Here is a 20,123-nt window from a genome sequence, read left to right as displayed (position 1 = left end):
CATAAAACGCAAGCATGACCTCTAAAACCCACCACCCATATCGCCCATGCCGCCCATGTCGCCTCCCATATCACCATTGTCGCCGTAATCGTTGTTAATGACAGTCACATCTGGCTGCATGGCATCCATAAGCAGCATACCACCCAGTAGACCAGCACCAGCACCGAGCGCTGCACCAGTACCGACACCCATGCCAGATCTACGTGGTTGTTGAATCTGCTGCTGCTGTTGTTGGTACATTGGCTGTTGGTACATTGGCTGCTGGTACATTGGCTGTTGAGGATAGTATCCTTGTTGAGGTGGGTATCCGTAGCCAGGCTGAGGGGGATAGCCACCGCCATACATTGATTGCTGACCGTAAGGCTGTTGGCCGTATGGTGGCTGACCATAATTTGGCATAGGCTGTCCTCGGCTAAATGAAGCTGGACTTTGATTTTGCGAATGTGAGTAAGCTGGGGGCGCTTCAGGCATATTAGGAGGCTTCTCCCACTGAGATTTCCCGGTTGCTAAGTTGACATAATAATACCTGTGACGAGTTAGATAGGTAATACTTTCATCGATATCACAACCCACGTCTTGTAATTTGAGTCAAATTTGGCTAGCCATCCTAGATCATACAGTCAATACCCCGCCAAGACATGCGATAAGGCTACTAGAACTTACCTTCAGGAACAGGAGGGGCAGCTGAAGGAGGAGGACCAACTGGAGGAGTCGCAGAGACCATACTTAATAAGTAGGACAAAGGAAAGAAAAAACAGGGACAACGAAATTGATAAAAAAAAGAAGTTTCAAGAAAGTCGGGAACTGATATATCCACCATCACGATCATGTGCATTTTGAAAGTACAGACACCAATATAATGTTTACAGGGAATCTAGCGTGTTATCGTTATAGTGGGGATATGACTACAACCACTGCACAGCCTCGACCAAGCCCTGGACGTCATCAGGGTTATCCAGGGTTCGACTTGACGGAGGTTGGAAGTGCGATGAATTCGCAGTATTTTGTAGCAATTAAAACATCGAAACATTTTGCATTATATAGTTTCTTCTTATAGAAATAGCTCGTATTTCTATAATAAATATATAGCATATACAAAAAAACAAATGTATTAAACGCATAAGTTTTACACACTTTCACCATAAAGATCAGTATAAGAGACTACAAAGGCTGAACATACGCGAAACACTCTCAAACGCACCTTTGTCCAAGTTTCTTTATTTCGATCTGTTGCTGCTCAATCTATTCGACTTCAGTCGGTTTCTTACGTGGTTTTTGTTGGAATCATAATTGCCTAATTGCCGTCTGCGTCTTTTTTTTGGCGATCCTGTCATATTGTACCGTCAAATCAATTCCGGCAGCGCATTAAATTCTCAATCTTAGATTTGGAAACATTGACCTCCAATGCCTCTTCTCCGTCGTCGCCATTCGGATGATTCCGATAGTTTAAATGATGGTGAACCCCGCAAAAAGGCAAAAAAGCCAAAAACAAGACGACCTCCGAGTAAGTATTTGTTGTACGTCCACTTTATGGTGCCGCACAAGCTGATTCAGTCGACTAGATACGGCATTCAGACAGCAACGGTTAAAAGCGTGGCAGTATGTTATCCTGACTGCTGTTTCAGTATTGTGCTTAACTAATATGACAGGCCTATCCTTACGCCCAAAACTGTCATCCCTTTGTTCTTTTGTGTCGGCATCGTATTCGCACCTCTTGGTGGTGTACTCTTATGGGCCAGTTACTTGGTACAAGAAGTAAGTATAGATTACACCCACTGCTTAGAGGCCGGCGCCGCATACGAGCCAATTCCCTCGCAGTACGTCACAGCTCATTTCCACCAAGCACAAACTGGACCTCACGAGGCCGAATGGCTGTCGTACACAGACCAGTCAGCGCCCGAAGGGCAGCAACAGTATTGTACGCTCCGGTTTAGAGTAGAGAATACCATGAAGGCACCTGTGCTGATGTACTACCGCTTGACAAATTTTTATCAAAACCATAGACGGTACGTGCAGTCAATTGAAGAACACCAGATCGAAGGCAGGGCGATGACTTCAAAAGAATTGGATGACAGTAATCTGTGCCATCCGCTAGTGCTTGCGCCTGACGGACGACCATACTATCCTTGCGGATTAATTGCAAACTCTTTTTTCAATGACACCTTTGAATCACCAAGGTTTATTGGAGACATCCCTGTCGATCAATCAAGAGACACCATTTCACAATATTTTATGACCGACAAAGGTATTGCTTGGGCAAACGATCGCAAGCGATTTAAGAAGACAGAATATCGTGCGTCTGAAATTGTGCCGCCTCCAAATTGGGCTCTGTCGTATCCCGATGGATACACAGATGACAACCTGCCCGATATTGGCGAATGGGAGGCATTACAAAATTGGATTCGTACCGCTGGTTTACCAACTTTTAGCAAGCTCGCTTTGCGTAATGACACTACGGCTATGGAGCGTGGTACGTACGAAGTCAACATTGGTATGCGGTTCCCAACCACGGTTTTCGGTGGCACAAAGTCTATTGTACTTACGACTCGAACCGTTGTGGGTGGCCGTAATCCTTTTCTCGGAATTGCGTACTTGGTCGTTGGTGGACTATGTATTGTACTTGGAGTATTGTTTATGATCAGGCATTTGATCCGCCCGCGCAAATTGGGAGATCACACATACCTGTCATGGAACAACGAAAGCAACTAAACGTTGCCGGCTGTATAATCTGTCGATCCGGTTGATCTTAACTTGGTCGTTTAACAGTTATTGAATGGTCTTACAAGTTCAATTGCCAATAATGTTTTTTTTCGCACTTTTTTTATTTGTTACGGATTGTTTTCTGTGTTTTTGTGTTAATAGAATAGTAAAAGCAGTTTGGAACGGTATTAAATCTCCCCCTGAAAATCATGTTACCTCATCCTCGATCTTGAACTAGAAATAAACGCTAACGAACGCACCATACTTCAGTTTCAAACAAAAAGAATGACTGTAGAAATCAACGCGTCTGGGTTTAAGCCTATAGCAGGCGGTATCAAAATTGCAATTGACGTGAGCCTTTAGCTGCCGTTAGGAAGATAAACTGACAATCTATAAGCGTGGAGGAACTTTCACAGATTGTATTGGATCACACCCAGATAGACCAGATGTAGTCATTAAGTTACTATCTGTTGATCCACAGAATTATGACGATGCACCCAGAGAGGCAATCAGGCGGGTTTTGGAGATTTTTACTGGCCGTGAAATTTCAAGAGATGCGAAGCTTGATACTACATTAATTGGTTCGTTACGTTTTGATATGGGGAAATTAACTAACTAAATGCAATAGAATCGGTGGGTGATTTGGAAACTACAAGCGATGTGTAACTGCTGACTACAAGTAGATTAGAATGGGCACAACAGTTGCGACAAATGCGTTGCTGGAACGGAAGGGACAAAAATGCGCTCTCGTCACCACAAAGGGGTTTCGCGACTGTCTTGTGATCGGAAACCAAAGCAGACCAAAGATCTTTGACATAGCGATCCGAAAACCAGAAGTTCTGTATCAGCAAGTCGTCGAAATTGACGAACGAGTTACGCTTGAAAATTATACCGAACATCCACAGAAGCTTGAGACTACAGATTTTTCAGCTGACAAGAACTTGGTTGTCGGACTGTCGGGCGAAGCTGTCCGGATCATACGCCGGCCTGACCCTGAATCAGTGCTCAAGTCATTGCTCGAACTCTATGAAGCTGGGTTTAGAAGCATCGCGATCTGTCTGACACATTCATATACTTTCCAAGACCATGAAAAACTCGTCGGAGAGCTGGCAGCAAAGGTTGGGTTTGAGCATATCTCTCTTTCGAGCCAGCTGATGCCAATGATCAAGCTAGTCCCGCGTGCAACGTCTGCTACGGCTGACGCTTACCTCACACCAGAGATTAAAAAATACATTGACGGCTTTGAAAGTGGATTTGACGGCGGGCTGGGGAACGCCTCTGCGATGGGATCCGGAAAAGGCACTCGGTGCGAGTTTATGCAGTCTGACGGTGGCCTTGTTGACGTCAAGTCCTTCTCTGGCCTGCGTGCAATCTTATCCGGTCCTGCTGGAGGCGTAGTTGGATACGCTCTGACTTCGTACAACAACGACACCCGCATTCCGGTGATTGGGTTTGACATGGGCGGCACATCTACTGACGTCTCGCGTTTTGGTGAGGGAAGGTACGAGCACGTGTTCGAGACGACGACGGCCGGCGTAACAATCCAAAGTCCGCAGCTGGATATCAACACAGTTGCCGCCGGCGGCGGTTCGCAGCTTTTTTGGCGAAACGGGCTGTTTGTGGTCGGCCCTGAAAGTGCGGGCGCGCACCCTGGTCCGGCATGCTACAGAAAAGGCGGGCCACTTACGGTTACGGATGCGAATCTACATTTGGGACGACTGCTACCCGAATTCTTTCCAAAGATTTTTGGGCTAAAAGAGAACGAAGGTTTAGATGCAGCGGCGTCTGAAACTCTGTTTGCAGATATGACCAAGAAGATCAATTTAGAGCTTGATAAAGCAAGTCAGATGTCGGTCGACCAAGTTGCGTACGGATTCTTGAAAGTTGCGAACGAGACCATGATCCGACCGATTAGAACATTGACTGAAGCTAAAGGCTTAGACACGTCGACTCATAGACTTGCGACGTTTGGCGGCGCCGGTGGACAGCACGCGGTCGCGATCGCAGAGGCGTTGGGGATATCACAGATTCTGATTCATAGATACTCGTCTGTTCTGTCAGCATACGGTATGGCGCTGGCAGACGTTGTTCAAGAAGTCCAGGAACCTAGCTCTCAGGTTTTGACTCCGGAAACAGAGAGTTTGTTTGTGGAGCGGTTTGAAGAATTGAAGAGAAAAGCTGCAGCTTCGCTTTATGATCAGGGATTCAACGACTCAACCATCGAGTTTGAACTTTATCTTAACATGAGGTATCAAGGTACCGAGTCTGCGTTGATGATAATCAAGCCTGAGAGTGGGTACGATTTCAAGACCCCGTTCGTAGAGCATCATCAGCAAGAGTTTGGCTTCATTTTGCTTGACAGAGATATTATTGTTGACGACGTGCGGGTACGAGGAATCGGAAAGAGCTTTGAGCTGTCGGAAAACACTGTGGACGAGCAGCTCAAGTCGCTGCAGCGACCGGTCGACACTGGCAAGAGTGTGAGCGTACATGATGTGTACTTTGAAGGCGGCCGCCAGTCGACTCCAATTTACAAGCTAGATGATTTGAGCGTGGGAGAGAAGATTCAAGGCCCGTCTATTTTGGCAGACGGAACGCAGACCATTGTGGTTCCACCTGGGTCTGCTGCTGTGATTTTGGAGACGCATGTGGTGATTAACATTGGAGATACTGAAGGGAAGAAGACTGCAAATACAGAGCAGATTGATCCGATCACGCTGTCAATTTTTGGCCACAGATTTATGGCAATTGCCGAGCAAATGGGTCGTGCGTTGCAAAAAACTAGCGTGTCGACCAATGTGAAGGAAAGATTGGACTACTCATGTGCACTGTTTGACGCTAAAGGTGGTTTGGTCGCCAATGCTCCGCATTTGCCTGTGCATTTGGGCTCAATGTCGACGGCCGTTCGTATGCAGGCGGATATATGGAAGGGCAAGTTGAAGAGGGGAGACGTGATTGTTTCGAATCACCCGCAGACCGGCGGGACGCATTTGCCAGGTTAGTGGGTTAATTGAAGTGTTATATGGTAACTAATACAAAAATAGACATCACCGTCATCACTCCTGCGTTTCATGACGACAAGATTGTGTTCTATGTGGCGTCGCGAGCACATCATGCGGACATCGGCGGTATATTGCCAGGCTCGATGCCTCCCAACTCGCGTGAGCTGTACCAAGAAGGCGCGGCAATATACAGCGAAAAATTGGTGTCTGAAGGTCGGTTTGATGAAGACCGTGTGACCAAGCTGCTATACGACGAGCCAGCGAAGTACCCCGGCTGTTCGGGAACTAGATGTTTACCCGACAATATCAACGATTTGAAGGCTCAAGTAGCCGCGAACCAAAAAGGTATCACTCTGATTGATAGTTTGATTGACGAGTATGGCGAGGACGTGGTTCAGTTTTACATGCTGGCTATCCAGGACAATGCGGAATTGTCAGTCAAAAACTTACTTAAACAAGTCAGCAAGCGGTTTGACGGTAAGATTTTGAAGGCCAAAGACTATATGGACGACGGATCGCCGATTTGCCTGAGCATTGATATCAACAGTGAGGAAGGTACGGCTGTGTTTGACTTTACCGGGACAGGTCCAGAGATGTACGGCAACATGAACGCGCCAGAGGCAGTAACTCATAGTGCGATTATTTACTGCCTTCGGTGTATGATTACCGAAGACATTCCGCTAAATCAGGGCTGTTTAAAACCGGTGAAGATTGTGATTCCAAAGGACTCGTTTCTGAGTCCATCGGCTACGGCGGCGGTCGTTGGCGGCAATGTCTTGACGAGTCAGCGAGTCACCGATGTGATTTTCCGGGCATTCGAGGCCTGCGCTGCATCTCAAGGTGATTGCAACAACTTGACGTTCGGAATTGGCGGCAGAATCGAGGGACAGACTGAGCAAGTTAGAGGATGGGGATACTACGAGACCATTGCTGGTGGCAGTGGTGCCGGGCCAACCTGGAACGGTACCTCTGGCGTGCACACACATATGACCAACACTCGCATTACGGACGCTGAAATTTTTGAACGGAGATATCCGGTTTTGCTACGCGAGTTTTCAATTCGAGCCGGTTCTGGCGGAGACGGACAATATCGTGGTGGAGACGGAGTGGTTCGAGATATCGAGTTCCGCGTACCGGTTCAATGCTCAATCCTGTCTGAGCGTCGAGTCTATCACCCCTATGGCTTAGCAGGTGGAGACGAGGCATCATGTGGATTAAATTTGTGGGTGCGTCTGATTGACGACGGAAATGGAGGTAAGAAGGAACGTATTATTAATTTAGGAGGCAAGAATACCGCTTCTATGCAGACAGGAGAACGAATTATTATCAATACTCCTGGTGGGGGTGGGTATGGTCATTCACACCTTGAGCGAGGTGATGAGCAGCATAGACATGATCCTAAGCATAGCTGGCGAGGACAAGGCAGTCTTGCTATTTACACTTCAACTCAAGAGTCGAACTAAATAGACGATAGTTTTGAGTTAAGCTTAAATGCATCACTGTAGTTGACAGATATAACCCTAATCACTACACCGCGTAATGTAATTGGATGTATCCACACCGCGGCTTTTTCTCGTCCGGCTGTTTGTGTCGCTTCACCACATTTTCCTCTTTCTGCAGATACGATCCTAACTGTGCCGACGTTCTCTGCTCTCCAAATCATAACAATCCAAACGCGTGTAGGTTATTGTTTAGGTAAACAAACGCGAATTTTATTTGTACGCGCAGTGTCTTCTATTTTGTAAGTTTTTTCCGCACCAGAAACTTGTTGTTATGATTGTTTGCTTACCACAATTTGAAGTCTCAACAAAAAATGGATGTAGATTCTGCACTTGCGGCCAATTTGGCCCATATTACTGGAGCACAAGACTCTATTCATCATCACCATCATCATCATAATATGATGGTTGATGCCACCGGAGCAATCGATCCTGCAATTGGCCTCGCTGGTAATGTCCAAGATGACCTTGACCCTAAGAAAACTTGTATTTTCTGCCACAAGACGTTTTCGCATCCGGGTTCACTTGGCAGACATCTCGATCTCAAGCGCGGAACAAGACTTCACCCTGCAGATGCTGTTGATCAGCTTCGAGGCGATGTTAAGCGTCGTGGTGATATTATTGAAATTAAGGCCCGACGTGCCAGACGGGCCAAGGAATACAATGCTAGAGACGAGGTCAAGGAGCGCGCAAAGATGCGTCGCAAAGAAAAAGATCGCACCGGCCGTGCTCGGGAAGAAGCCAAGGGCAATTTCCTCAACCGGCTCGGACTGCCTTTGCTTCCAACTCATCCGTCGTTTCCTTACATGGTCTTGTACTTTTTACCACCTTCGCAATGGCCTCACGACCCGCCAACGCAGGAAACGTACAACCAGTTGACAATGACAATCGACCCGCAGTTGCACATGGATGACGACCGGTTCATTGACTGGGCATCCAAGGCAAAGGTCGCTTACGAGAATTGGCTGACATGGCCAAAGCAAAAGAAGACTGAAATTTGGAACAGAGAGCAGCGTATGGCAGGCGAGTCTGCGCTTGGCTCGTTGACCTTATATGACCTCGGCAGACGTGAACAGTGGTTAATAGATGAAGAGAAACGGATAATCACGATGGAGAGTATCATGTAGGCAAACTTTATTTGTTCAAATGTGTTTTGTAACTGTAGTCTTTCTTTATTGGAGTTTGAGTAGTGCTTCGTATTCGGACCAGATGTGTGTGGCATGTAAAGATAGGTTGATTTGTAATTCTATTTGTTAACGTTATTTTATACCTAAGATTGGTCAAACTTATGTCATCCATGTTATGACAATCATGACAATAACAATGTATCACGTACAATATAAGTGAGGGTTAGGGCTATGTAAAAACGAAACCTTGTGCGTTTCGAAGATGAGCAGGACATCGTGTAGCTGAAGTCAACGGTGTACAATTCTGCTGCACTTTCAACGGCTCAATTTTATGGATAGATTCACATCTCGCGCACCATCAAACGAATCTAACGATTTTGTCGCGAGTGGCTCCGGTTCGCCTTTTTCTCGCTCGTCTTCTATTCACGATTCGTCTCCATTTACGGTTTCTTCAATGTCATCAACCACTACTCCAAACACACGTCCTCTGTCCAGTGTTATGAATACGATTGGCTCTATGGCATCTCCGTCATCAAGTTCGTCGAAACGTGAGTTTAGTACCATGTTCGATCGGTCAACGTTTGGGAGCCATAAGCGTCAAAGACCACAGGTTATTGAGATCGAGGACGATCCACCTGAACTGATTAGTCTCTTGAGTGATGATGAAGACGCAGATACACAGCTAGTAGCGATTTCACCTGCGAAATCGAGACCTGCCAGTTCGCATGTATCGAATAGCAACTACTTCTCGCCTTCGACGCTTCAGATGGCAAAAAATACCGGCAACAATAAACAGGCCGTACAGAGCTCACTCTTGAACACTCTTACAGGTTACATCGATACTAAAGTTGTTGGCTTGCGTTATTACCAAGTAACTCCACCATCTGACGGACGCGTAAGTATCAAGACCTTGTTATAGCACACCCCGTTTAATTGACATTTTAGGTTAATTTGGAAAGAGACAATAACGCCTATGATAGAAATTCTATGAAGGTCATGACGCCTACAAACCAGCAGATTGGGCATTTGCCACGCGAGATTGCAACAAAACTAGCTCCGTTTGTTGATTCCCACAAACTGTTGCTGAAAGGCATCATGCACGGAATACAGGGTGAGTTTGACTGTAATTTGCGGATCGAGCTTTACACATCCCCTGCATTGTTGGTTGACTTGAACATCGAATTTGTAAGAAACAGAATTGGGGTGATACCTTCGAAGAGTAGAAAACCAGTTGGCCCGTTAGTGTCTGGACCCGCGCTTGACACAGATGATTTATACAATACAACAACACGGGGGGCGATTGGCTTTGGATCTTCACCTATCCAGGTGGTTGAAGACGGGAGTAGTTTTCATCATGCAGAACTTGCATCTTGGCAAATAGGTAATCCATTTTTTGACTCGGCACAGGGTGCTGCCAGCATGAGTCTGGATGCTTTGCAAGGTAACACTGTCATTGGAGAGTCGTCTGACCGCGGTATGTCTACTGCTAGATATGGTCATACCGAAGAGACGCTGAAGCAATTGCCGAAAGCCATACAGCCTACACGGGTTTCCACAAAAATGCTGGACTATCAGCTTCAAGGCCTTGGCTGGTTAATTCAGCATGAGCATCCTCAACTGTCTAAAAAGAGAAATAGTCCTACTCAGTTCTGGGTTCACAATGGAGGTGATAGATATTGGAACAGCTTAACCAGTATGTCAGCTCGAGACCCGGAGTTGTTTAGCGGCGGTGTACTGGCAGATGATATGGGTCTTGGTAAGACTATCCAGCTTATCTCCTTAATCAGCACCGACCCCAAAGACGCAGTCGAGAGTAGTCTAATTAAGGCTGACACTACGCCGACTGAATACGTTGGTAAGCCAACTTTGATTCTATGTCCGGTTGGGTTGATGTCGAACTGGTCAGGCCAGATTGCGGCTCACGTTGATTCCGAACATAAGATGAAAGTTTTGGTTTTTCACGGACAAGGAAAGCATCCTGACGTGAACTTCGCCAATTATGACGTTGTTATCACTTCCTACGGAGGTGTGACGAAGGAACAAAGGGAATTGGAGATGTTAGAGGATCCAGAGAAGCCTAATCCTAGAAATAGAACGCCAAAAAACATGCGCCTTATTGGTAACGTTTGGCGGCGTGTGATTTTAGACGAAGCGCATATCATACGGAACCCACGCACAAAGATCGCGCTTGGTGTTGCTCGAATAAATGCTTACTCACGCTGGGCTCTGACAGGCACGCCGATTGTCAACAGTCTGTCGGATCTATACTCCCTCGTGCGATTCTTTAATATGTCCGGCGGTCTTGCTGAAAAGGTAGTGTTCGATCGAGTAATCACGCACGGGTTCAATATCAAGAATGGTGGTTCAGAAACCCGATTGCAGGCATTGATGATGTCAATCTGCTTGCGTAGACTTAAGTCGATGGACAAGATTGTGAACTTGAATTTACCGCCGCTGAATGAGTACATGCATACAATCAAATGGACTGTTGCCGAACGGGTGGTATATGATGTTATGGAACGGGAGGCGCAAGGTGTGATGCAGAGTTATCGCAATGCAAGTGGCAGTGAGGGTAGCAAGAGGTACATTTTTTTGCTTGAGGCGTTGCTTCGTCTCCGTCAGGTGTGCAATTACAAGGGTTTGTGTGGTAAGCGACTTAAAGGGATTGCGGATATTGCGAGCAAGGAAGTTGTTGAGGCGACATGCGACAACATTATGGCGCTTCAATTGCTGCTGCAGACTGCTCTAGAGAACGATGAAGAGTGCCCGATTTGCTACGAACGTTTGCATAATCCACGCATTACTTTGTGTAAGCACGTGTTTGGACTAGAGTGCATCGAAGAGGTCATCAAAGTGCACGGTAGCTGTCCAATGTGCCGTGCCGAGCTCAAGGACACGAGATCGTTGATTGCGCCGGCGGACGAAGACAGGAATGAAGTCACGGTTGAAGATGGTTCAAGCAGTAAAATTGAAGCCATCATGAAAATCATTACCAGTAAGTTTTTTTCTGTGACAATTTTGAATAGAAAGGGATCTGATGTTGTTCTAGCTACGCATCAGGCAAACATGGACTCGAATGATGCGCCGGTTAAGACTTTGTTGTTTTCACAGTGGACATCGTTTTTGAATGTGATTGAAAATCGTCTTATAATGCTTGGTATTGGGTATACTCGAATTGACGGCAAAATGTCTGTACCTGAGCGAGACTCGTCAATTGTTAAGCTCAACACCAACAAAAAGGTGACAGTGATGCTTGCGTCGCTCGCTGTGTCCTCCACCGGGTTGAATCTTGTTGCCGCGAGTCAGGTGATCATGTCTGATTTATGGTGGAACACTGCTCAGGAACGACAAGCGATTGACCGATGTTATCGACTTGGACAGACCAGACCTGTGAACGTGTTTCGACTTGTAATGGAAAACTCTATTGAACAGCGAGTGATTGACATTCAAGCAAGCAAGGTCGAGATTGTTGAGCGGGCGCTGAACGACGGGGTCAAGACAGTCAAGAGCAAGGAAGCCCGTTTGGCTGATATTGAGAGGTTGTTGACGTCAACCGACCAGCGAAAGCAAAACGCACCAGCCGCGCTGATGAATCCGGGTGAGAGAAGGAGGCAACGGGAGCGACGCAAGAAAGCGAGAGAAGTTATTAGAAAAGAACAGCGGGAAGAAAATGAGGAAGAAGACGAAGATGACGACAGCTCGTTAGACGGCTTCATTGTTCCAGATGATAAAGTTGAGCAGGACGGCTTAGATAGCACTGATGAAGAAGATGAAGAGGAATTGGCAACTGATTTGCGCGAGACTGGCCTGTCTGGTTCAAAGTCTGATGCAGATGCTCCATCACAAGTATCCTCTCCGGTTCTCAAACCAGCTGCCATTGTGGGGCCGTTGACCGCGGCGGCAACTTCACCTATTGCGAATTCAGTCGGCCGGCAGCCAATGTTTGCGCATTGTGAGTCACGTTCAGTTTTGCGACGGGCAGCTTCGACGTCACGTGCAACGCCAAGCCCAATGGCGCTAGAAACCGCGAGCGCCACGCCGAGTGCTAGTAGTTCTAGTGCAAAGGCTTACCTAAGCGATGATATTGTAGATGATGATGAGGGTACGTCGTCGTTTGTATACCAGCAATTGATTCGTGGGTTGTAATATAGGATTGTATAACAGGGTGTATAGTTAGAGGAAACTGTATTGATAGATTGGTGCTATTGAATAGGAAATGATTTTATGATTGAAAGATTCGAAATTATGAGATTGAGCTGACACTGCATGTCACCTCGTTCTGTCCGATCTATTCAACTTATTTCGCAATACAAATAAATGCATATCTATAAAATAATCGATGCGACATTTGAGTTGTAATATAAGGGCCCTAACTACTGAACTGTCTCTGCAACGGATAAAACATATTCTGGTAATTTTATTGATGCAATTTTGCACAATTCCTAATATATTGAGTAGAAAAACAAAATCATCATGCGCAATTCAGTGCTACTTTACGGGAACCTCTGGATTTTAATTTTTCCGTGGTCTATATTAATAAAACAAATATGTTATTTTTTGAATATTTTAATCAGATCGTATTAATTTTGTGTGTGATATTCAATTAGCTAATAAAATTGTGGTTCAATTTCATATAAATCGCAGGCGCACAGACATCCCGCACAAGATGCGGCTCTTTGTACTTTTACCATGTATGATTTCTGTCACGACTGGAATGCGAGATTAGCCGATTTCAACGTCATCAATGAAAAAAAACAAACAGGTGAAGAATTACGCTTTTCCAATCGAGAAAGGGCACACGAGAGTATTGCCACTTGGTTCAATGCGCGAAACTATATCAAATGGATGTGCGAAAGTGTGTGGGCTTCCTAAACACTGAAGTCGACAAAAGTAAATACTTCAGACGTTCTAGATTGCCTGACATCTTATCAACCGGGAATCTCATCAAAAGGTGTCGCTAATGTAAATATAGTTGTTAGGCGCATGGTGTCAAACGCTCTGAGGATCCCGATCCCCGTACAGACAGACAGACACTCAAGCGGCTGAACTAAATTCATAACACGCTCAAAGAACAAACGCATATGGTCATCTGGCTACAATTCAGGCCATCATCAATGACCTCGAACTTATAGAATTTTCACTTCCAAGCACGTAGAGGCCGAAAATAGCAATGCTGGGAGCCTGACAAATTTGCATTTAGGCAACCGGTCATCTATCATGCGAATATATATATATATATATATATATAATCGACGATCCGGAAAGCTAAATGACGGAAACTTTTACCCGGCCTAAATATATCACGTGACATATCTTAGCTTATTTAGTATTTGCGAAAGATCGAGTTGCACGTAATTGATGAAATACTCTTTGAATTAGAAAATCAGGACACAATGGCGAGAGGAGGACAGAAGTACTACGCGGTTGCAAATGGGCGCCAGGAAGGCGTATACTTGAACTGGGGAGAAGCTCGAGAGCAAGTGAATGGATACTCTAATGCTAGCTATAAGTCTTTTAGCACTTATGAAGAGGCCAGTCGGTTTGCTAACGGAGGATCTAGTCAGTCTAGTGCACCATCGTCTAATTACCTGTTTGCAGGATCTTCTTTAGGAGGATACAGTGACTCGAGCGGATATTCTGGATACTCTGGTAGTGGTGGTGGGTACTCATCTCGATCAACCTCATCAGGATCGATTGCAACATCACCAGCAAGTCCGACCGTGGTGTATACCGACGGCTCAGCTTTGGGCAATGGCCGAAATGGAGCACGTGGAGGTGTGGGCGTTTACTTTGGCGAGAATGATAGCCGTAATGTGTCTAGAAGTTTGGATGGGGATGTTCAAACCAATCAGCGAGCCGAGTTGAGTGCTATTCGCGATGCATTAAAGATTACTCGTAACGATGACCACGTTACCGTGAAGACTGACTCTATGTACGCGAAAAACTCAGTCACCGACTGGTCCAAGAACTGGCAAGACAACGGATGGAAGAACGCGAGAGGGGAGCCGGTCGCAAACCAGGACATAATCAAAGACGTTCTGACCGAGATTGGACATCGCGAGAGATCAGGAAAATCGACTACGTTCGAACACGTTGCAGCCCACAACGGTGAGCCTGGAAACGAGGCTGCTGATCGTTTAGCCAATCAAGGTGCGGGCAGACGATAATCTTGTATTCTGCGTTACTATGCATTTTAATGAACTTTGCTTATTACGAGCTTAAAAAAATGAGTACAATTATGAACACATGATTTCTATTGCTTTACAGTTCAGTTAATGCGCGACTCTTGCTCCGATCGAGTCATTTTTTGAATCGTATGACCGACCAGCATACCGCTGTTCCTGAAACTCGCCCTCTTTCAAGATCTTAACAATGACATCATCTATATTTTTTGTTCCAAACTCGTTTTCCAGCGACGCCCGCGACGCCTCGTCGAGTATGCCTTGGAATCCTGATTTATGTGTAACAAACACTTTGAACACGTCCACGACATCGACTAGTGGAACTGTGGAATCTTTCAGGTACTTTTTGTATTCATCTGGTGATGTAATCACGACTGCAAAATCATCGGACTCGCCTTTGTAGAATACTTTTAACTGCAATTACAAGTTAATACAGTGAACAATACCATAATATCACAACACGTACTTGACTCATTTTCAGTTATTAGAAACGCTCTTATAATTTGTTTATAGACTGCGGAAGGGGAAAGAGAGAGTTGACAAGGTTATATAGACATTATTAATCTTTAGGTCACAGGCCAAGCTACGTCACGTCATTACTTCCTATCGCAGATCACACAATGTTACCACGACTTCTCTCTTCTTCCACAGTGAAGCAACCAATAATAAACTACAATTAGCAACAGCAAATATATATTTTATTTTTTCATTCTCTTATTACTACTCTGCTAACTCGTGTTGAATCCCTGAATCCGGGGAACATTTGTGTGCGGCTCATATCATACTGATAATGACGTATTTTAAGGGTATAGTGCTGAGAATGGGTCTAAACTCACAAGCTATATTTACAAGTTATATTGTACACTCGATTCTGAACGCCCCCAAACTCCAGTAAACTGCAACAACTAGAACTAGTCCCAGTAGTATCCCTGCTCAATAAATCGTATCATGTAATCGTCCACATTACCAACATCCTCTTCCTCTTCCTCTTCCTCTTCCTCTTCCTCTTCCTCCTCCTCTTCTTCGACGTCTGGCGTAGCTTCGATGTCTGGCGTAGCTTCGACCAGCGCATCTGACCCATAAACTCGCGAAGGAGTCCCAGCTGGCGTACTCGCACCTGTCTCACCTTCACCGCTTTCTAGCTCGACAAAATCATCAACGTCAACCCGGCTTTCACCCATCGCAATGGTGGCCGCCGCAGCATCATCCGCGTCTTCAGCCTGCGCAAGAGCACGTTCAATTCCACCTTTAACTCCATGCACCTGCTGGCCAAGACTCACGTTAGCCTTGCCGTTCGCAGTCTCGGTCCCGAGCATGTCGCTGAGCGACAGCTTTGTAAAGTAGTCGGTCGTAAAATCGCCCTCCTGAATCACAATGTCGTCAAGCATCCGTTTCTGATTCGCCTTGCGGAGAATGTTGGACTCAATAGTATACTCGCTCACAAACCGATAAATGTGCACGTCCCGAGTCTGACCAATCCGGTGACATCGGTCCTGACATTGTTTGTCCATCGAAGGATTCCAGTCAGAGTCGTAGAATATAACAGTATCCGCACCGGTCAAGTTAATTCCCAACCCGCCAGACCGCGTAGACAGAATGAACACACTGATTTTTGGATCTGAATTAAACCGTTCAGTCATGATTTGTCGTTGTTCAATCTTAGTCGCACCATCGAGTCGCATGTACCGATACCCATGAATGTTCAAAAATTGCTCCAAAATGTCCAGCACCTTTGTCATCTGTGTGAAAATCAAAGCCCGGTGTCCACCTGCAGTCAGGTCACGAAGCAAAACAGCTAACCGCTGCAACTTGCCGCAGTCGTACTGCAACAACCGCTTGTCTGGAAACGCAATCGAAAGCTTGACCTGTGCCTGATGCATCGGATTATCGTAGCAGTCTCGGACTTCCGAAAACATTTCGGACGGTATCGGACTAAACATCAGCCGCGGAACGTCGAGCGCAACGCAGTTCGGAGTGATACACCCATAATGTTCAACAGCGTCCTTCATAATCTCTGCCCGCTCGCGGATCGAAGTAGTAAGCTTGTCAGACGGAATCTGCTGCAACCACGGCTCTCGCTCGTCTCGCGGAAGATTGATCCGACAAGCTCTGACAACGTTGCTGCCATACACCGCCGACCGGTTGCACCGGAACGTGTTGGTGTACAGCTCTTGCCTAACCTCAGACAGCTCCTCAATCAATTTCCGCCGAGCAACTGATTTTCGATAGCCGCTCACAGATAAAAAATCAATTGCAACTTCGGGCTCAAGTTTAGACTCGGCCTCAACAATTCGTTCTCTGATTTCCGCATTCGCACACAACTTGCGCAAGCTTTCAGACTCAAACGTTGTCATTCCTTCATTTCGTGCCGGCACCAAATTCAGAAATCCAAGATTAATGCCGCTGTCGGATTCAGCAAGCAATCGCCGACGGACTAGAAGCTCTTCAATTTCGTAGTCCGCAGCCACAGACCTCTCCATTGCAAACGACGTCACTATTGGTCGAACCTCAAACAAGTCAGGGTGATTACACACTTTTCGCAACTGCATCAAACAGTTGATGATGCTCAGAAAATTGCCTGACGCTAGAGTCTCTCTCGTCTGGGCTCGCGACATGAAATCGTCGTAAAGATATCTTTGTCGCTTTGAAAGTTTACAGTACACAATATGCTCATACTTTGCGGGCATCTGTTTCTCAACATCTGCTTTCAGTCGGCGCAAAAGATAAGGCCGAAGAACTTTATGTAACTTTGAAATCGTGTTCCTAGCTTCAGAATCGTCTTTCGAATACTGACCATCAATCATCTTGTCTACCGGGTGCGAAAACCACTCCTGAAAATCACTCAAACTCGCAAACCCATTTGCCATCATAGATGAGGACCCTTTAGACGACGGCATCAAGAAATACAGGAGTGACCACAACTCAATTAAATTATTCTGCAACGGCGTACCTGTCAATAACAATCTTCGATGGGCTTTAAAGTTAAGAAGCGCTTGCCACCTTTGAGATCGAAAATTTTTAATGTTGTGAGCTTCGTCAAGAATCATGTATTGCCACTGCTTGCGTCGAAAGGCAATCTGATCGTGAATCACAAGTTGGTAAGATGTAATACACACATCCCAAGCATCATCGCTATTCCACCCGCGACGCTTCGCCTTTCGCTGAGTAGGATTGCCATAATAAGTCATTATCCTGAAACCAGGAGCAAACCGCTTAAACTCCATCTCCCAGTTCAGCATAACACTTGTAGGCACCACAATCAAATGTGGACCCCATATCTCCTTCTCACATGCAAGGTACGACAGTAATGAAATAGTCTGTATTGTTTTCCTGCAGGATCGTTAGTTTTATTTCACCATTTCTTTGAAATCTCAAGCATACCCTAAACCCATTTCATCTGCAAGAATACCATTGGTACCACTGTTGTAAAGACCAACAAGCCAGTCCAGTCCTGAGTGTTGATATTCTCGCAATGTTCCACGCAACAAAAATGGAACCGTGGTCTTGGGCGCATCAACAGCATCCAGACTGCTTATAGTCTTTCCCCCTGTAGCGGAAGGTACCATAGAAAGTTCTCTGCTGCTTATTGCAACATCTGGTGTTGGCGTAACAGGTTCAGGGGGAGGCGAGTTGGTTGCTTCAGCCTCTGTGCCCTCTTCCGGTTCATCCACGTCCATCATGTCTTCCTCTCGCTCGTCGTTCATATCAGCATCACTATTTAGTGCGTCATCCATTTCAACGTCACTCTTCACTGTTTCTTCAATCGCAATCTCTTCAATTAACGGCTTTGAAGTTTCAAACTCGCTAGCATTAAAATCTGTCTCAATTTTTGTTTGTTCAAGGTCTAAAGTTTTGTCAAGCTCTAAAGTTTTGTCAACCTTGTACAAGGTATCAGGCTCAATCACGTCAGACTGTGTGTCTGATAAATTAGATTGCGCATCAGAGTTATCGTCCGACTCCTCATTATCTGACGAAGAGTCATTATCTGACGAGGAGTCCAGCTCAGAGTCTAATATCACATCAGACTCGCTTTCGTCAAATAAAGAGTTATCGTCGTCGTCTACATTAGTGGACTTCATTCGCACTTTTCGGGCCTCTAGGAGCTGAGTAGACTGATCCAAAATCGAGTTTAATTGCTCCTTTCCAGCTAAACGCTGTCGTTCCTTAGCATGAGCCAGTAGTTTTTGCCGGACAACCTTAGCGTTGTTAGATAATATAGCAGGCCAACACAGCAACCACTCACCTTTTCGGCCAGACGCCATTTTCGTTTAACTTCTGCGGCCGTCTTCTTTGCCAATTGGCGTATCCGCTTCTCCTCCAGCTTGCGTTCCTTCTCATCTGCGCCAGACAGCTTCTTAAAATGCTGCTGAATCAGTGCGGCAACCTTTCTGGCACGAGAAATATGTCCCCGCCGGTCCTCCGCAGCAAGCTTAGCAAGATAAACCGCATGTGCAAGCAAGAAGTCACCATGCGTATGCTGACGTGGGCCATCGAACGGTTTTCTCAGCGACGCCTGATCGATGTCTTGATGCTGTTCAAGAGCCGAAAGTCGGCCATCTGCAATTGCTTCGTCTATTGTGTTTCGTAGCTCTATTTCTTCGACTAATCGTTTGTTAAAAACTTGTTCTGGCACATCGTCATCTAAGGATTTAAATGAATCCAAATATGAATCCAAAGACGAATGCGTAGCTGGTTCTGGTATATGCGCGGGCTGACCAATAATTGGGCCAGCCAATGTGAACTTCAGCTTGATCCGAGGCGCATGCTCAATCATGTCTCCATTTTGCCGTTTCTTCTCCTCCTCCTCTTCGTCTGAGTCCAGCTTGACATCCTCCGACTCCAATTCTTCCGACTGTTCAATTGCCTGCTGCTCATTTCGCATTCGTCGTGCGCGTTTAGGCGATGGCCCGTCGTCTACTTCATGTTTGATATCTTCGTCAGCATCTATGCTTGGAGGTCTCTGCTGTCGCTTTGCGGGCCGATGTTCGCGTTTGATGCTGTCTAATTTCGACTTTGACTGCTGTTGCTGTCCCGGACTTTCTATCTGATCTTGTTTGTGCCGTAAGACTCGTTGAGCTTCGTTGCCACGTCGAGGATCAGTCAGTTGCGTCTGATTGTCAATCTTAGTAAGATCTAAATCTAAAAAAAACAATAATCAATATAAATTCACTTAGTACTCATCAAATTGCCACTTACTTGATTCATCAGAAATTAATGGCGGAGAAGATCTTATAGCGGAAGCAGCACTTCTAGTGACTCTAGAAGGTGCCATTCGCGAATAAAAAATGCCAAGTAGCTGATTTTAGCCAATCAACACATGAAACGATGCGCAAAATCCAGAATATTACGCACAAAAAAATTGAAAACAATCTCAGTATTTTTGGGTGCGCAAATGACGAAATAAATCGTATTTTTCTGATGTGTTGAGCAATTCAATCTGGGCGACAGGTTCTTCACTTTTACCATTATATAGGGTTAGGGTTATAATTTGAGGGTGTCGTTTCGACCAATCGTGAACGTCAGAATAAGCTAACCCAAGATTTTGTTCACAAGGGTCTTCTTTATATTGAACAAAACTTGGGAATCAGCCCAGGGAAATTCGGCAATTGCTTT

At 45.7% G+C, this 20,123-nt stretch overlaps 8 protein-coding genes across 8 annotated transcripts; 5 read left to right on the top strand and 3 right to left on the bottom strand.

Annotated features, from left to right (window-relative positions):
- Positions 1-21: 21 nt before the first annotated feature.
- V1512DRAFT_247392 (uncharacterized protein) lies at positions 22-724 on the bottom strand (the record flags this gene model as incomplete). The annotated part of the gene is made up of 3 exons (XM_066914485.1): positions 22-526; positions 574-607; positions 664-724. The coding sequence occupies 3 exons, from the start codon at positions 722-724 to the stop codon at positions 22-24; spliced, it is 600 nt and encodes a 199-aa protein (XP_066771859.1).
- Positions 725-1,062: 338 nt separating this feature from the next.
- V1512DRAFT_237809 (ligand-effect modulator 3 family) lies at positions 1,063-2,888 on the top strand. The gene is made up of 3 exons (XM_066914156.1): positions 1,063-1,504; positions 1,563-1,599; positions 1,650-2,888. Exons 1-3 carry the CDS (start codon positions 1,405-1,407, stop codon positions 2,707-2,709), a joined length of 1,197 nt encoding a protein of 398 aa, XP_066771858.1. The 5' UTR covers positions 1,063-1,404; the 3' UTR covers positions 2,710-2,888.
- Positions 2,889-2,928: 40 nt separating this feature from the next.
- Positions 2,929-7,263, top strand: V1512DRAFT_262009 (Hydantoinase B/oxoprolinase-domain-containing protein). The gene is made up of 5 exons (XM_066916178.1): positions 2,929-3,051; positions 3,098-3,281; positions 3,329-3,333; positions 3,384-5,697; positions 5,745-7,263. The coding sequence occupies exons 1-5, from the start codon at positions 2,986-2,988 to the stop codon at positions 7,163-7,165; spliced, it is 3,990 nt and encodes a 1,329-aa protein (XP_066771857.1). The 5' UTR covers positions 2,929-2,985; the 3' UTR covers positions 7,166-7,263.
- V1512DRAFT_262006 (uncharacterized protein) lies at positions 7,264-8,468 on the top strand. Its single transcript, XM_066916177.1, has one exon. The coding sequence runs from the start codon at positions 7,516-7,518 to the stop codon at positions 8,326-8,328; it is 813 nt and encodes a 270-aa protein (XP_066771856.1). The 5' UTR covers positions 7,264-7,515; the 3' UTR covers positions 8,329-8,468.
- A 68-nt stretch (positions 8,469-8,536) lies between these two features.
- On the top strand, positions 8,537-12,649 carry V1512DRAFT_224388 (SNF2 family N-terminal domain-containing protein). The gene is made up of 3 exons (XM_066913784.1): positions 8,537-9,223; positions 9,274-11,323; positions 11,378-12,649. Exons 1-3 carry the CDS (start codon positions 8,660-8,662, stop codon positions 12,472-12,474), a joined length of 3,711 nt encoding a protein of 1,236 aa, XP_066771855.1. The 5' UTR covers positions 8,537-8,659; the 3' UTR covers positions 12,475-12,649.
- Positions 12,650-13,647: 998 nt separating this feature from the next.
- Positions 13,648-14,572, top strand: V1512DRAFT_262000 (ribonuclease H-like domain-containing protein). The gene is made up of 2 exons (XM_066916176.1): positions 13,648-13,826; positions 13,889-14,572. Exons 1-2 carry the CDS (start codon positions 13,813-13,815, stop codon positions 14,493-14,495), a joined length of 621 nt encoding a protein of 206 aa, XP_066771854.1. The 5' UTR covers positions 13,648-13,812; the 3' UTR covers positions 14,496-14,572.
- On the bottom strand, positions 14,497-15,046 carry V1512DRAFT_261998 (ribosome maturation protein). Its single transcript, XM_066916175.1, has 2 exons — positions 14,977-15,046; positions 14,497-14,924 (listed from the first exon to the last, which is right to left on the bottom strand). The coding sequence occupies exons 1-2, from the start codon at positions 14,983-14,985 to the stop codon at positions 14,601-14,603; spliced, it is 333 nt and encodes a 110-aa protein (XP_066771853.1). The 5' UTR covers positions 14,986-15,046; the 3' UTR covers positions 14,497-14,600.
- A 205-nt stretch (positions 15,047-15,251) lies between these two features.
- On the bottom strand, positions 15,252-19,933 carry V1512DRAFT_286322 (SNF2 family N-terminal domain-containing protein). Its single transcript, XM_066918078.1, has 4 exons — positions 19,707-19,933; positions 18,754-19,649; positions 17,892-18,706; positions 15,252-17,840 (listed from the first exon to the last, which is right to left on the bottom strand). The coding sequence occupies exons 1-4, from the start codon at positions 19,780-19,782 to the stop codon at positions 15,422-15,424; spliced, it is 4,206 nt and encodes a 1,401-aa protein (XP_066771852.1). The 5' UTR covers positions 19,783-19,933; the 3' UTR covers positions 15,252-15,421.
- Positions 19,934-20,123: the final 190 nt, after the last annotated feature.

This window comes from Lipomyces arxii (genome assembly GCF_038497795.1).
Source record: "Lipomyces arxii strain Phaff 12-163 unplaced genomic scaffold V1512scaffold_6, whole genome shotgun sequence".
NCBI classification, from domain to species: Eukaryota; Fungi; Ascomycota; class Lipomycetes; order Lipomycetales; family Lipomycetaceae; genus Lipomyces; species Lipomyces arxii.
This window is presented reverse-complemented; position numbering and strand designations above follow the sequence as displayed.

Bases quoted from the DNA above. Each gene is read 5' to 3' on its own strand.
- V1512DRAFT_224388 (XM_066913784.1), top strand. From the start codon at position 8,660: ATGGATAGATTCACATCTCGCGCACCATCAAACGAATCTAACGATTTT. The intron at 9,224-9,273 runs GTAAGTATCAAG...TTGACATTTTAG, and splicing joins CTCCACCATCTGACGGACGC to GTTAATTTGGAAAGAGACAA. The intron at 11,324-11,377 runs GTAAGTTTTTTT...ATGTTGTTCTAG, and splicing joins CATCATGAAAATCATTACCA to CTACGCATCAGGCAAACATG.
- V1512DRAFT_237809 (XM_066914156.1), top strand. From the start codon at position 1,405: ATGCCTCTTCTCCGTCGTCGCCATTCGGATGATTCCGATAGTTTAAAT. The intron at 1,505-1,562 runs GTAAGTATTTGT...TCAGTCGACTAG, and splicing joins AAAAACAAGACGACCTCCGA to ATACGGCATTCAGACAGCAA. The intron at 1,600-1,649 runs GTATGTTATCCT...CTAATATGACAG, and splicing joins CAACGGTTAAAAGCGTGGCA to GCCTATCCTTACGCCCAAAA.
- V1512DRAFT_286322 (XM_066918078.1), bottom strand. From the start codon at position 19,782: ATGGCACCTTCTAGAGTCACTAGAAGTGCTGCTTCCGCTATAAGATCT. The intron at 19,650-19,706 runs GTAAGTGGCAAT...TGTTTTTTTTAG, and splicing joins ATTAATTTCTGATGAATCAA to ATTTAGATCTTACTAAGATT. The intron at 18,707-18,753 runs GTGAGTGGTTGC...AACAACGCTAAG, and splicing joins AATGGCGTCTGGCCGAAAAG to GTTGTCCGGCAAAAACTACT.
- V1512DRAFT_262009 (XM_066916178.1), top strand. From the start codon at position 2,986: ATGACTGTAGAAATCAACGCGTCTGGGTTTAAGCCTATAGCAGGCGGT. The intron at 3,052-3,097 runs GTGAGCCTTTAG...ACAATCTATAAG, and splicing joins GTATCAAAATTGCAATTGAC to CGTGGAGGAACTTTCACAGA. The intron at 5,698-5,744 runs GTTAGTGGGTTA...ATACAAAAATAG, and splicing joins CGGCGGGACGCATTTGCCAG to ACATCACCGTCATCACTCCT.
- V1512DRAFT_262006 (XM_066916177.1), top strand. From the start codon at position 7,516: ATGGATGTAGATTCTGCACTTGCGGCCAATTTGGCCCATATTACTGGA.